The sequence below is a fragment of the Myotis yumanensis genome, unplaced genomic scaffold (assembly GCF_028538775.1).
Source record: "Myotis yumanensis isolate MYYU_CA2020_CCGP unplaced genomic scaffold, mMyoYum1.0.hap1 SCAF_6, whole genome shotgun sequence".
Lineage (NCBI taxonomy): Eukaryota > Metazoa > Chordata > Mammalia > Chiroptera > Vespertilionidae > Myotis > Myotis yumanensis.
This window is the reverse complement of record NW_027223757.1, coordinates 90,515,390-90,531,546: the sequence shown is the minus strand read 5'-3', so window position 1 is coordinate 90,531,546 and position 16,157 is coordinate 90,515,390. Positions and strand designations below refer to the sequence as shown.

Sequence of the window (16,157 nt, the reverse complement as noted above, 5' to 3'; positions counted from 1 at the left end):
TGGGACTCGGGATGAGCCTGTGTAGCCACCCCAAGGCCTAAACCGGAACCTGTCCCGCACGGGGTCTCCTTATTCAACAGCCGGGGAAGACCCTGGGCAGTTGAGCAGAGATCTGAAGACGAGGGTGCGGGGAAGAGCATTCCAGGCCGAGGGAGCGGGAAGGGCAGGGCCTGGGCAGGCTGTGCTGGAGGCCAGGAGGCCTCAGGCAGGGCGGCATCACCCATGCTGGGTTCTCTCCAGGGCTAACGGGGAGCCAGGGAGGGGTTGCAGCTGCTGTGACCGTGCAGCAGGCAGTGATCCCTCGCCATTCTCTGTCCCCAGGCCAGAGCAGCATGGAGGCTGGGCACAGAGCCGCCAGAAAAGGCCGGAAACTGGGCTCCAGCCGGCGGCGGCAGACACGGGAGCCCACTGCTGGCCAGGATGCCCCTGGGGCTCCAGGGTCCTGGCCCTCCCAGGCAGCGGAGGAGCTGCAGGGCTTCTTCCAGGCCTGTGGTGCGGCGGAGAGGGGCTTTGTCACCCGCGAGGACCTGGCGGTGAGTCAGAGGCCCCGTCCCTCCCTGATCCCTTTCCAAGGCTCGCGCCACCCAGGACGGCAGGGCTTGCCTGCTCTTTCCCTTTCTCTCCTCTAAACTTTGACCTCAGAAAAGGCTAGGAATTTGTTTATACTAATGTGCAAACGACTGATAAGGCTCCGTGTGTTACCCTCTTTCAGAAACATTTACATTTTGACAAAGGGAAGGACTTTAAGCCAAAGAACTAACTTGCAAATGATGTAACTTTAGGCCCACTGAGCAGGGAAGTCTGGCTTAGAGGCCTGGAAATCAAACCTTGTCGATGATCGGAAACTTGAATGAAACATAAGGTCAGCCATGGTCGTGTGTCCCGGTGAGGAGTCTTGGGCTATGGCCTAGACCAGATGGACAGATTTTTAAAAAATATATATTTTATTGATTTTTTACAGAGAGGAAGGGAGAGGGATAGAGAGTGAGAAACATCGATGAGAGAGAAACATCAATCAGCTGCCTCCTGCACACCCCCTACTGGGGATGTGCCTGCAACCAAGGTACATGCCCTTGACCGGAATCGAACCTGGGACCCTTCAGTCCGCAGTCCAACGCTCTATCCACTGAGCCAAACCGGTCAGGGCAAGGACAGATTTTTCTTTGGATTTTCCTCGCTCCCTGCAACGGGGCCTCTGTGGGCTGCTCGGGTCTGGCTGGGCCTGCTCCTCCTCCCGATGCTGCTCCCTGCTCCGGACTTTGTCCTTCCCCCAACAAAACTGCCCTTCCTATCCCCCAGCCTCAGCCCCACAGCAAGGTCTGAATGGCCGATGTTCAAATATAATTTTCAAAAGGATAACAAAAAAGACTTTGAAGTAAATATAAAAATCAGCACTTATCAAAGGTCTTACCTAATTAATTATTGTTACTAATTAAGAAGGGAGCCAGTAAGATGTTCCGGTGAGCATTTGAGGAGCTTTATTTTTTTTAATATATATATTTTATTGATTTTTTTACAGAGAGGAAGGGAAAGGGATAGAGAGCCAGAAACATCGATGAGAGAGAAACATCGATCAGCTGCTTCCTGCACACTCCCCACTGGGGATGTGCCTGTAACCAAGGTACATGCCCTTGACCGGAATCAAACCTGGGACCCTTGAGTCCGCGGGCCAATGCTCTATCCACTGAGCCAAACCGATTAGGGCTTGAGGAGCTCTTTTGATTTTTGTGATATTTATAGGCAATTTGACAGAGGAGCGTTATGATAAAATTGCTGAGTTCAGTTTTAAAAATGACTCATGTCCAACAGTCATCAATCTTGGGGGACATCTGTTCTGCTAGGCAGAATGATTTCCATCTATCCTGGACAAAAACCTACAAGTTAACAAGTAACCAGAAGTCTGGGACTTTGAATTAAGGTAAACAATGAGATGAACTAAGTGCATTCCTCTGGTCTGTGCAATGCGCTGTCTACCTTGTTCCCAAGTTTCAGGCTTTTACAACCTCTGCTCGAGGCTCTGCTGTCCAGCGTGACCATCTGTCCCAGTTCCCCGGGGCTGGCGGGTACCAGGGATGTGGCCCTTTCCGGACTGAAGCTGGCCACCCGACGTCTCTCCTAAGGCTCTCTTTCCACCAGCTTTTGTCTGCAGCTTCTATAAATGTGAGGGGCTTTCCTCTTGGGGTTCCCAACTTTTCTAGGGTCCCCCTCCTGCCCAGAATGGCCTTCCTTATCACCTGGCTCCTAGGAGGGCTTGGCAGGGGTTGGCTCCATCTTCCTCACAGTGGACTTGTCACACCTGATTGGATGCCAATCACCCTGCAATATGACACTACAGTTACACAACTGATTTATCTAATCTAGCTCCACGAAAGGAGGACAGATTCTTACTGCACCTGTGTGAAAGGCGATGTTGCGTGGAAAGTAAAAGTACGGTTTCTAAATCAGGAGGGGCCCGTGGGATTCAGATACCATTTAATAAGTTTAATTTCAGTTTACAAAAGCCATCACCTACTAAACTGAAGGTTAGAGACAGCTCCAGAAGACAGGACTTTCTCATAGGTCCATAAAAATAATACCAACGATGTTCCCAACAAATACCACGACCAGATTTCCCTGGACCCTTCACTCGGTTCTGTGGAGCTAGTTCTTGTTCTGGGGGACCTTGGAGAGCTGGCCGGCAGCTGCTGGGCTCAGGCCAAAGGGAGGCAGCTCAGCGTCCCGCCCCAGGGGAGCGCCCGCAGCTCGGAGAACCGGGCGCAGTCCCTCCCCCAGCTTCGGGTCTGTCCTGCGGGAGCACAGACTGTGGCTGCAGCTGTTCACTGAGCCTCGGGCAAGGCACAAGCTTACTTAGGAGGGAGCCTGAGCAGCTGTGGTTATCTGTTACAGGAACTAATAACATTAGAGTGGACGAGAGCCAAGCTCTCTACTGGGGACAGAGCTATGCATAAGGGCTGACCAGCGTTTCCCCTGAGGTAGCGACGGCGTTGAACAATCTCCGTGGCCTTCCGGTACAGCATGCAACTTCTGAAATAGTTATGTTAGTGGATTTTACCTCCATAAACAGCCCAGGAGAGGCCACCATCTCTTCTGAGTTGATGTTCTTCCTGCAATGCTCTTCTGTTTTGCACCCAAGCCACGTTTAATACCAGATTTTATTACAGGTTAAAGCCTCAGTTTTCACGTTCTTCTACAGGCAACAAAGATTACAATATTTTTTATTGATCATGATCAGCTTATCTTTTAGAAGCAGGTGTTAAACACAATTGTATTAATTAATCTTAATGAACTTAAAATTTTAAATATATACATATACAGTACACCACATCTTCTCCATCCATTCGCCCATGAGGGCCGCTTGGGTTGTGCCATGTCTTGGCTGCTGTAAACAATGCTGCAGTGAACACAGGGAGCATTTCTCTTTTCGAATTCATGTTTTCATTTTCTCCAGATAAATGCCCAGAAGTGGAATTGCTGGGTCATATGGTAGTTCTATTTTTAAAAATTTTGAATAGATTTTGTTTTTAATTCTCACTTGAGGATATGTTTATTGGAGAGAGAGAGAGAGAGAAAGAGAGAGAGAGAGAGAGAAACATTGATGTGAGAGAGAAACAGCAATGGGTTGCCTGCCACATGCACCCTGACTGGGCATCGAACAAAAACCTAGGTATGTACCCTGACCCGGAATCGAACCTGCACTCTTTTGATATATGGGACGAGGCTCCAACCAACTGAGCCACCTGGCCGAGCTCTATTTTCAGTTTTTTGAGGGACCTCTATATTGTTTTCCATAGGGGCTGCACCAATTTATGTTCCCACCATGACTGCACAAGGGTCTCCTTTTCCCCACGGCCTCACCAACACTTGTTATTTCTTGCCCACCATGCTCTTAGACTAGTGGTGAAGGATTAACAAATATATGGAAAGATAACCCTGAAGTTTCTTTTTTTCTAAATTTAGGATCTGATATTGGAAGGATAAATCAAAAGAGCTACCAGAGAAATGTGGCCACGAGTTTAAGGCAGGCTCATGGGAGCCTGAGAAATAGTACCACTTGGTTACCTATTTAATCAAAGTGACGAGAATCACTTTCGGAATAAACATAGAAGAAGGTGACACAATTGCAAGGATGTTGAGCTCTTTTGTAAGAGAGGTACCTTAGGTTCTTGTTTTTAAAAAAATGGAATATGATAAAGCCAAACATAGCAGAGGGGATTTTTCTGATGAGAAGTGGAATCAGTTATCTGGGCAACTTACACAGAAGATAAATAGTAACCTCTTTCTAACCCTTGCGAGGGGCTCAATTTATAATTTTAATAGAGATGGAGCCCAATTCTAGTTTTGCATTGATGTAACACAAGGGAGTTTCACAAGTTTGTTTGTTTGTTTGTTTGTTTATTTATTTATAATATATTTTTATTGATTTTTGAGAGGAAAGAAGAGGGAGAGAGATAGAAACATCAATGATGAGAGAGAATCATTGATCGATTGCTTCCTGTGTGCTCCCTACTGGGGATGGAGCCCACAAGAGCATGCGCCCTTGACCGAATCGAACCCGGGACCCTTCAGTCTGCAGGCCGATGCTCTATCCACTGAGCCAAACCAGCTAGGACTTAATTTATTTTTAAACCCATCAAAACTGAGGCCAATTTGGCAAAATGTTAACATATTTCATAGCTAATTTTCAGACTCAGGTATTATAAATCAAGGCAGCAAGACTCCCGTTCAGTAACCGTCTACGATTCTCTATCCATTCAGGTTGCGGCCTTTATATTTTTTCATGTTCTGGAACAACCGGACACGTTAAGACAAAAACCACTTCCTTTATCCCTTCAAGACAAAAAACAGCCCATTTTCCTTGCAGACACAGTGGATTTCTCTGTCCCTAACGTTCTTAGTATAGTCTCAAACACCCGTAGTGACTGCAACTTTTAACCAGAGTAATTAACCTCGGAATGAACTGGGGGTGAGTAATTGAGATTACACAAGCATTTCAGCGGACTAGCAGAGCTCACAAGGACACCTAGCACGACTTTCCGCAGTCACACATGTCCCTTGCACAACTTTAAAAAAAATTGCGATAAAATACACCTAACGTAAAACTTACCATTCCAGTGATATTAAGTAATTCACATGGTTGTGCAATCATGACCACCCATCTCCAGAAGCTCTTCTTCTCCCCCAGTTGGAACTCTGGGCCCATTAAACACTGACTCCCATTCTCCCATCTCCCCCGTCCTACTTTCCATCTCTGTGATTTGACTACTACAGGTCCCTCATAGAAGTGGACTCATACAGTGTTTGTCCTCAAGGTTCATTCCCGTTGTAGCTATTGCAGAATTTTCTTCCCTTTTAAGGCTGAGTAATATTCCATTGTATGTATCTACCCCCTTTCATCTATCCGCTTGCCCCTTGGTAGACATTTGCGTTGCTTCTGTCTTTAAGCTATTGTGAATGCTGTTGCTCTGAATATAGATGTACAAATATCTACTTGAGTCCCTACTTTCTCTTGCACAACTACCTAAAGTGTCAAAAATGAATTCACTCATTAACATGACCCAAAGATATAGCTGCTCTCCAGCACATAAAAGTAAGAAGTAAAAAGACACAAGCTTACCATTATGCTTAGCAATTAAACTTTTAGTATTATATTTTCTTAATTAATTTAACATTCATTCAAGTTTTTCATGTTACTAAAAATCTTGGAAAGTATGTTTAAAATGACACACTACAAAATATAATTACTGTTGATATAAAATTTGTTAGAATAATTAATCAATTTAGTTGAACACAAATTTAAATTGTTGTAATCTTTTTCTTCAGATGTGCACAACTGGGTTTAATTTTTCTCTCTTTAACAGATTTTCTTTTTTATGTACTTGTTTATTTGTTTAATTTTTAAATGTATTTTTATTGATTTTAAAGAGAGAGGAGAGGAGAGTGAGAGAGAAACATTGATCAGTTGCCTTCTGCATACACCCCCATCAGGGACCAAATGTATAACCTGGGCATGTGCCCTGACCGGGAATCAAACCAGTGACCTTTTGGTGCACGTGACAATGGTCAACCAACCAAGCCACACTGGCCAGGGCATGTACTTGTTTATTTTTATTGAATTTATTGGGTGACATTGGTTAATAAAATTATATAGGTTTCAGGTGTGCAATTCTAACATTTTTATAACCCTAAACATTATGTACAGATAATGTTAGCTTAAGACAAAATCAGTAAGACAAAATAAGAAATGCCGGACATTCAGATGAACTAGTTACTTCACAAAAAAATAAATCCAGGCCTTAAAAAAATAAAATGTATACTTGTATTATCTGTATAATAAAGAGCCAGGGTTGTAACAACCATTGGGACTTCGACCAGATGGGAAGTCAGTGCTGGGTTGCCTGGCGACCCAGCACTGACTGTGGCCACTGCAGGCACCCCGACCCAGCACTGACTGCCTAGGGGGCTGCGGATCAGGCCCAGAGAGAGGCCTGCAGAGAGAGAGGCAGGGTCTGATCCGTAGCCTCTGTGGCAGCTGTTGATCAGAACTTGCCTCTCTTTCTCTCCCGGCCTGGCCAGCAGCCCTGCCTCCATTTCTCTCCAGGCCTCCACCAGGGCTGCTGATCAGCCCAGCCTTTCTGATCAGGCCCCATTGATAGGCCTAGAGACGCTGACTGGCATAGAAACTGACCAATCAGAACCAAATCTGGGTGAATGTAAGGAGCCAATGGCTGCCTAGGAGGTGGAGCTTTTGATGCTGACTGGCATAGAAACTGACCAATCAGAACCAAATTGGCTGGCAAGGGAGGGCAGTTAGGGGTGATCAGGCAGACAGAGGCAGTTAGGGACGATTGGCAGGTGAGGGCCATTGGGGGCAAGATCAGGCCGGCAGGGGAGGGCAGTTAGGGGCGATCAGGCAGGCAGGCAGAGGCAGTTAGGGGTGATCAGGCAGGCAGAGAGGTTAGGGGTGATCAGGCAGGCAGGCAGGCAGAGGGGTTAGGGGCGATCAGGCAGGCAGGCAGGCAGGTGAATTGTTAGAAGACAGTGGTCCCAGGTTATGAGAGGGGTGTCCGACCGCTAGTTTAGGCCCGATCCCACCAGCGGTCTGATACCCCACCCCCCCCAAGAGGTCCCGATTGGAATGGGTGCAGGCTGGGCTGAGGGAGCCCCCCCTCCGTGCATGAATTTCATGCACTGGGCCTCTAGTATTTAATGTAAAGCAGAGAAAACACAGATATAACTATTATCTGTGTCTTGTAACCCAGATTTTAAAACTAATCTCATTTGTCCAAAGATTCACCTTAATTATTGAACCTGGCGCCTTAAAAGTTTTCTGAGCTAACAACTTCTTGTATGGGGGACTTAAAAACAAAAACGAAAACTGAGCACATCTAAAGCACAGAAATTTGGTTTCTTTATTTCCTCCGACTTCGGGAAACATTAGATTTATGTAGACACTTAGCTGTCTCTACAAAGCAATCAATACAGAACCCCCGGACTCTAAGCTATTAATACCTCCAGAGGTAGGAAGTTATTTCACACCCACAGTAAGAGTTAAGGCCTCTCTGATTACAGATGATGTAGACACACAAACATAGAGTGACTCTGACTTTATTTTTACGACTCCAGCCACAGGTCGAAAGTCAGCACAGAGACAGAAAAACTCACCAGTCCTGGTCTCAAAAATCGGCTCTCCCTCCCAGTGGGAACACAACTCCTAACTAATGGGCAGTCACACGTAGAAAGCAAACACTGCCACCACCCACAGAAGAGGAGCAAATCCGACTTTCTGTTGTCTTCCCCACCATCGCTGCCACCAAATAAAAAACGCAAATTCCGCAAAAAGAAAACTAGAGACACAGAGTCAGCGAACTTAAAGCTCTATCACACTCAGGACGCCCTCCACGCGCCCCAAGTGCCTGCTCACTTCCCAGCAAAGCAGCTTCCTTGGTTCCAATAGCCCAGTGCATTGGGCATCTCCATGGAACCTCCAAAACTGTCCAAACGTAACTTCCAGGAAGGTACACTCATGCCCCTTAGGCAAAAACTAAGATGAATCATCAAAGATTTATTTAACTCATCAATTGAGAGAGGTTATGAATGGTTGAAAGAGCATTTAAAAAGCTAGGTAATTTAACAAAGAAATGTTAGAAATGCTGAGTTGGAGTCTTAAAAGCTGGTTAATGTCCAATAGGCCGTAAATCTTTGGGGTCATCTGTTCCATTGGACAGAAATGACTTACATCTCTATCAGACGAAACCTACAAGTTAACCCGTGACTTTCTCTAGTCTGGGCCCTTTCATCAGCTCCATGAGACGAATTCTGTACCTTCCTCTAGAGCAGGGGTCCTCAAACTTTTTAAACAGGGGCCAGTTCACTGTCCCTCAGACCGTTGGAGGGCCGGACTATAGTTTAAAAAAAAAAACTATGAACAAATTCCTATGCACACTGCACATATCTTATTTTGAAGTAAAAAAAACAAAACGGGAACAAATACAATATTTGTATTTGCATGTGGCCCGCGGGCCGTAGTTTGAGGACCCCTGCTCTAGAGCAGTGATGGCGAACCTTTTGAGCTCGGCGTGTCAGCATTTTGAAAAACCCTAACTTAACTCTGGTGCCGTGTCACATGTAGAAATTTTTTGATATTTGCAACCATAGTAAAACAAAGACTTATATTTTTGATATTTATTTTATATATTTAAATGCCATTTAACAAAGAAAAATCAACCAAAAAAATGAGTTCGCGTGTCACCTCTGACACGCGTGTCATAGGTTCACCATCACTGCTCTAGAAGATGCTTGGGGGCTTTTGCCCCTGAGGAACATGCTGTCCACCCCGGGGACTTATTTTCAAGTTCCAGGTTAATTTTTGGACTCCGATAAACACAATCTGGGGCGGATTCCCTACTGTCCTTTATCAGGGTCCTTAAGGGAGGAGGCTCAGGACAGGCACATGTTGACGTAGGAGGGAGGATGGGGAAGGTGTGGAGAAGTTCAAGGCTCTGCTGTGGCTGCCTCGGACAGGGTCCGGGTCCGGGAGCCTCAGGGCAGGCTCTGGCTCAGGCTCAGCAGGCCGTGGGACTCCAAAACTGGGGAGAGAGAAGATGGGGGCGGCTGATGACAGACGCCTCTATTTTTTGAGGGTGGCCCAGTGGGAACAGCACCCAATCTACCCCCTCCTTGCAGGTGGCCAAGTTCAGCTTCCTGGGCAGCGAGGAGGAGCCGGAGATGATCTTTGACTGGGTGGATGTGGAGCGGAAGGGACACCTCTCCCTGGAAGAGTTCAGCTCTGGGCTGAGTAAGTCCGTCCCGGGAGGAGGCGCTGTGGGGGCTGGCCGCACAGGCAGGCATTGCTGCAGTGAGCCCAGCACAGGGCCAGGCTGGGCTGCTGGACAGGTAACAGTGACACCTTAGCAACCAGGGGACCCGCACAGCACCCCCGAGGGAGCTCAGGGTGTGGAAGACAATCCCGGTGACTGTGGAGACGAGGACGCTCAGCCTGGTGGGAAGGCAGGTGGTTTGAGCCTTAAGACTCTAGCCCAGGAGATGGGATCGCTTCCTCTCCCACCGGCCAGGGCCGTTCTTGGCCTGGGGGTCCCCTCAGCAACCCCCTTCTCTAGATAGGCTGCCAGGCTTGCTTTCTGATGCCTCCCTGTCTTCTCCCCAACAAAAGGCTTCCCTGGAGCAAGAAGTTAAGCACCCCCATTCTTGAGACCACAGCCTTGTTTCCCTCTGAGGAAGTTCACAGCCTGGCTTTGGAGGGAATTTAGGTCCCAGGGAGCAGCAAAGGGTGTAATTTAGGGGGTGGGGCTTCCCAGGTCTTTAGTCCTCACTGAGCAGGGCTACTTCTACCCCCGCTTCTCCAGACAGGCCCCAAAGGGCCTAAAGAGACCAAGACCAGCGGGGAACGATACTCCCCCTTCTCCAGGGGGTTGGGGGTGGGGGTGGAGTGGGGTGGGGTGGGGGAGACTGGCCCAGGGAGTGGGAGGTGTGGTGTCCTTCGAGACCCTGCAGAGCCCAGCTGGCCTTACGTTAATGCAGAACCATCTAGGGTTCTTGGTTTGCTGGTCTCCAAAAGTTTGGCGGGCAACAGAGAGGGAGGCCAGGAATCTGCATTTATAGGTTGGGGCTGCCCAGGAGGTGGGTGCTCTGGTTCTGGTGATTGGGAAGCCGGGAGTAGGGAGGGGGGATTGGTGTCTGGAATTGGGGGTGGGGGCAGAGGGAACATTGTTGTCCATGCACCCCCAAGGCCCATCTTCCTATCAGTATCCAGTCCTGCCCAGCACACCAGGGCTGCCCCTGCCTGTGCAACACAATCTGTACCCCTTCCTGGCCCACAGGGCAGCACCAGCCAGACTCTGCCAGCCTCTCGGCTCACTCAGTGCCACTCCTCCGGTGTGCCAGTCTGTTTCCTACCGCAGGGCCTTTGCACGTGCTGTTCTCTCTGCCTGGAGTACGCTTCCCCAGGAAGGCACATGACTTGCTTCTTCTTGCTACTCTCATCTCGGTTCAACGTCTTCAGGGCACACCTAACCACTCGCTCTAAAGTAGCCCCCAGTAGCAATGGAAATGGTCCTGTTTATTCCTTTAGCTCACTTAGCAAATTTACTTTTTAAAAAATGTGTCCTTTTCAGCACTCACTACAATGTCAGTTCTACTAGGACAAGGATTTGGGCCATTTTTGCCCCCAGCACATAACTATTCTGTGCTCAACAAATATTCTGGGTGAACGAAGAATGTGTTGGCCACCATGGAGCCGCTGTGTGACTTCCAGCAGCTCTTTAGGCCTCTCTGGGCCTCACGTGTTCATCTGTAAAATGGGCACAGTGCTGCCGTCAGTAGCCTCCCCAGGCTGACATGAGGAATGATGAACACGGCCCTGTAGAAACGTGACCAGAACGGATATAATTATTCCCCCAAGGGCTGGAGCAGGGCAAGGTGAGGGGTCGGGGCTGAGCCCAGCCCCACTCCCCTCCTTTCTGTCCCCCTCTGTCCACAGAGAGTATCTTTGGCTCCAGCCCGAGCACCCAGAGGGTCCGAGGAAGGAGGCCACTGTCGTCCAAGCGAGGATCCGCGGCCACCAGCTTCCCCGTGCTGGAGGAGGCGGATGCGGAGGAGAAGGAGGCATTTCTCGCCTTCATGGAGCAGCTGGGGGGTGACCACTCACTTCCTGAGTAAGGCCAGCACAGTGTGTGTGTGTGGGGGGAGGGGGGCAGGACGGGCACTGCCAGTCCGCGTAGGCGAGGCCTCGCCTGGACACAGTGTGAAAGTGGGAGAGAGCTGGGTGCAAATTCTGGTTTGGCCACTTGTTAGCTGTGTGACTTGGGGCAAGTGGCCTAACCTCTGACCTGCTTTCCCTGGCTGCAGAGTGAGATAGAGCTTTGGGGAGAAGATAAGACCTGGCCCCGCCCCTGCCCTGTCCCGCCCTAGAATCTCTCCTCCGGAGGGTTCCCGAGCTGGGGCGGCCTCCCAAGGGTCCTCACATTCTGAGGGTGCCTTTCTTAACCCAAAAAGAGGGTCCCCACTTGAGCGGTGTGAGGACGGTGATGCCCTGGGTTGGGAGATTTCGAGACAGGGCGTTCCCTCCTAACTGGCTCTGGTTCGGGGCTCCTGGGGTTTACTCGCCCAAAGAAGGGGGGCCCTGCCTAAAAATGCCCCTCCCACACCCCCATCTGCCACGGGGGCGTTAGAGCCAGCAAGGGGGTCGCCTGCCCCAAGGGCTGTGGGAACGGCTCTCAGAGGGCAGGCCCAGGGTTGTGGGGCAGGCAGGGTGGGACGCAGGGTACAGGCTGCAGGGCCAGGCGTGGTGGGAGCCATTCACCTCCTTGGCAGTTTGGCCTGCTCTCCGCTCTCTGGCATCTGTCTTCACATACAGCAAGTGCCAACCATGTGCCAGGCCCAAGCGGGTGCTTTCACTGGGCGTGTCCCACTCTCTGGAGAACTTGCTGGGCAGGTATCAGCCTCCCTGTTTTACAAACAAGCCCAGAGAGGGCATGGTACTTGCCAAAGATCACACAGCTAGGGAGTGGGGGAAGAGAGGAGGCAGCTGAGGCCCTGGGCCGTCAGGCTCCCAAGTCCCCCTCCCCACAATTAATCACCAAACCACAGAGAACCAAGGTACTGTGGGGGTTCAAGAAGGGAGAGGGCAGCCCTAACCAGTTTGGCTCAGTGGCTACAGCGTCAACCCGCAGACTGAAGGGTCCCGGGTTCGATTCCGGTCAAGGGCACGTACCTCAGTGGCAGGCTTGATCCTAGCCCCAGGTTGGGGTGTGTGTGGGAGGCAACCCATCAATGTGTCTCTCACACTGATGTTTCTCTCGCTGTCTCTCCCTCTCCTTTTCCCTCCCTTCTGCTCTGTCTAAAAACCAATGGAAAAATATCCCTGGGGAGGATTCAAAAACAGAAGGGCCTCTCCCTGGGCACACCTGGGACTGACTCCTGGGGGGCGAGGCATTTGGCTGCACCTACAGAGGTCAATAGGTTTTTGTAGCCCAGCTGCCCCAGTCTCTCGGAGTGTTGCTATTCACATGGAGAACGGGCTCCCCTCTCCTTCCTGGGCCCCCTCAGGTCTAATCTCTGGTTCCCCCCTCCCCAGGCAGGAGATCTGGGAGCTGTGGGGGAAGCTGAGGCAGGAGGAGCCCCAGCTGGCGGGCAACCTGGAGGGCTTCCTGGCCCAGATGACCAGCCGCTTGCAGCAGGCACGGGCTGACAAGGAGGCTCTGGAGCTGACCCTGAGGAAGTGAGTGGGTGGGGGTTTGCGCCCACTGGGTGTCTGCATGTAGTGGGAGCTCTGCATGTAGCGGCTGAATCTTAATGGGAGTCCCTCGGCTGCAGAAGGATGGAGGCCAAGGCCACGCAGGGCCTGGAGGCTGGGATGGGCGGAGCGAAGCTGGAGGAAGGGCTGGCTTTGGGGGTGTGGGGAGGACAGAGTTTGGCCTTTGTCCAGAGTGGGATGCCAAGTGTGTGTTGGTGCACGGCCACTGTGGCAGCCAACTCCAGGAGCGCCACGCATGTAGATGGCAATGCATGCGGCAGCCCTGGGGTTGGCATGGGCACAGCTCTGCAGGGGGTCTGAGCTATGGAGGCAGGGGGATGGTGACAGAGGGATGTGCGGACAGGGTGTGAAGTGGTGGGGACCATGTGACAGGGCCATGTGGCGATGGCTACAGGAGTCAGGTGATGGGATCCGCGTGACCAACATCAGGGGTGGGTGGGTCAGGGGCTGCCATTGGGATAACTGTTTCCAGGGTAACGAGGGTCGGGGATCCCTGACCAAGTGAGCTGAGCAGTAGATGGACTCCAAATCAGGTCCAGGCTGCCTCTGGCGGCAGCAGGGCCCGGGGGCGCTGAAGCACTGCCCGGCCCACCCCCCACCCCTTCCAGGCGGGACTCTGACCATCAACGCGAGGTCCAGCAGCTGTACGAGGAGATGGAGCAGCAGATCGGCCGGCAGAAGCAGCAGCTGCAGGCCAAGGTGGGCTCCCGGCAGCCTGCCCTCCCCTGCCCTGGACCCCTCTGCTGGCCCAGACGTGCGGCCGGTGCCCGGCCAGTGTGGGGTGGCAGGAGGTGGCTGGGAGTGGATCCTCTCACACCCCTGACCAGGAGATGGGGTGAGGAGTGCCGGGCCCGGTCCCCTCTCTGCGGGTCTCGCTTTGTCCCTTGGGGCCGATCTCCCCCTCTGGGCCTCGGTGTCCTTGTTGCCACAATCCAGGCCCGAGCCAGGGAAGTTGTCCTGAGACCCCTTCTGCTGGACCCTGTGCCCCAAGCCCAGGGGGAGGTGGAGCCTGGCTGGGTTTTAGACGCTCAGGGCCTGAGGCCTCTCTCTCCTCAGAGTGACTCCCGGGACCTGGCCCTCAGCTCGCAGATGCAGGAGGTCCTGGAGGCCAAGGAGCGTGAGGTGCAGCAGCTGGCCGAGGGCCAGAGGGAGGTGAGTGCGGCGGCCCGGAGCCCAGTCCCTGAGGACTCAGACGCTGGCCCCCCGCCTGAGGATCCATGAGGGTGGCCCCTGGGAAAGGCGTGGTGGCCCTTTCTGAGGTGAGCCAGGTAGGGCAGCGGGAGCACCGGGACAGGAGCCAGAAGGGGTGGGTGCAAATCCCTGTGGTTCCAGTGCAAACCTGAGGAAATACCTTGGCCTGCCAGGCCTTAGTTTCTCTGCCTGCGCAATGGGTCTGGCCACATCTATTGCATCTCCCGGCTGGTGTGTGACACGAGGCGATAAGAGGAAAGCGCTGAGGAGCAGGAAAGCGCAGGGCAAACCCCAGGCCTCGCTGTTGGGGAGGCTGGGCCGGAGGTGGTGTCCAGCGCTCGTCTCCGTGGGCAGCTGAGCGGCCTTGGCAGGTTTCTAACTTCCTCCCCGAGAAGGGGGGTTCAGAACTCTTGCCTTAGAAAACCCGGCGAGGTGCCCGGTGCTTTACCCATCATGGCTGTTCCTGTCTCTGAATCTGACCTGGCTCCCGGGCAGAGGATCTGCTGCCCTGACACCGGGTCCGGTAGCTGATGGTCACTTCCTGGTCTCCTTGTGGCTGAGCCTTTGGCCTGAGACCCTGCCCCACGGTCTCGTCCTTCAACTTCTAAACCACCGACCGCAGTAACTCACATCTGGGCTGTCGGACACCAGCATCCCTTCGGCTGCTCTCCTGGCGCTGCCTTGGCTGGTGCCCCCGAGGCAGCAGGCCCCTCCTGCCGAGGGAGAAGGTCGGACTTCCACGTGGGGCCATAGTGTCCTGTCCCCCCTGAAGCTCTGTCCCAGGCCCTTCATCCCTTCACCCAACCGCTAGTTAGGACGCACTATGTGCCGGGCAGTCCTAGGTTCTGAGGAACATGACAGACAGCCTCTGCCCACAGAGTTATTGTCTGGTCAGGGAGACGGAGGGTAAAGCAAGCGAGGAAAACCTACAACATATCAGATAACAAAGTTCGGAGGAGAATAGAGTGAAGCTGGCCAGGGACAGAGGGTCTGATAGATGAAGACATTGGAGTAAAGACCTGAAGAAGGTGCGGGGTGGCCATGTGATGAGCGGGGAGGAGCAGCCAGGCAGAGGGAACCGTGAGTGCAAAGGCCCATGCACTGCGAGTGTTCAAGGAACAGCAAGGAGACCTGTGGCTGGAACAGGGGGGAGAGTGGCAGTGGGAGAGGAGGTCAGAGATGTAACGGGGGGTGGGGGGGGGCTGTGCAGGGCCCTGGGCCATTGGAGGGCTTTGCCTCCCGCGGCGTGGGCAGCAGCTCTCCGTCTCCCAGTCGAGGGACTGGCTGCGGGACCAGGGGCTCCCTGCAGACAGATGGAGGGCGTGGCCCCACAGGCCGGCCTCCTGGCCTTGGCAGTTTGTGTTTCTGCAGTTCCCTGTGCCCTCTCCACCCAGCAACTCGAACCTCCCTCCCGCTGAAGTCAGGAAGGAGGGTCACCTCTGCAGTCCTGCTTTAAGCTGGGCCTTGGGGACCTGGAGCCTGTGCCCCACAATGGCCTGGGGGGCTGTCGGTTGTCCTGGAGGGCAGCTGGCTTCTGTCCCCTCACCCCCCCTCCTGTCCCTTCCTGCAGCTGGAGGTCGAGCTCCAGCGCCTCAGCAGCGCACACCGGGAGGCCGGCTCCGAGAAGCTGCAGCTGCGGGAGGCCCAGCGGGACCTGGCTGGGCGGCTGGAGCAGGTGCAGGAGCAGCTGCAGATGACCCAGGGGCACCTGAACTTCGCCAGGAGCCGCGTGTCCTGGCAGGTGGAGAAGGAGCCGAGGCAGGTGGCTGTCGCCCGGGCTGGGGCGGGGACCAGGGGCTTCCTGGAGGAGGGAGGGGCTGTTCTCCGGCTGTCAGCACAGCACACAGACCGCACAGCCCTGTCAGGCCCATCCCCAGACAAGGAAACTGAAGGGCAGAGCGACAGTCATGTGCCCAAGGCCACACCTGGGATTTGGACACACACACTCACACACATTCACACACTCACTCACTCACACTCACACACACTCATTCACGCACACACTCAAACACACTCACACACACACACTAACACATGCACTCACACACTCATACACACACATATGCATTCACGCACTCACACACACTCATATACACACTCACACACACTCACACACTCATACACACTTACACACATGGACTCACGTAATCACACACACTCACACACACACACACACCCTAACACATTCACACAC

At 52.5% G+C, this 16,157-nt stretch overlaps 1 protein-coding gene across 1 annotated transcript in view; it reads left to right on the top strand.

The window, feature by feature from the left end:
- Positions 1-332: 332 nt before the first annotated feature.
- RAB44 (RAB44, member RAS oncogene family) overlaps positions 333-16,157 on the top strand; it is a 29,877-nt gene continuing 14,052 nt past the window's right edge. The window contains 7 exon segments of the mRNA XM_070419419.1: positions 333-533; positions 9,184-9,295; positions 10,997-11,171; positions 12,593-12,736; positions 13,381-13,471; positions 13,829-13,924; positions 15,534-15,721. Coding sequence (XP_070275520.1) covers positions 333-533; positions 9,184-9,295; positions 10,997-11,171; positions 12,593-12,736; positions 13,381-13,471; positions 13,829-13,924; positions 15,534-15,721 — 1,007 coding nt within the window.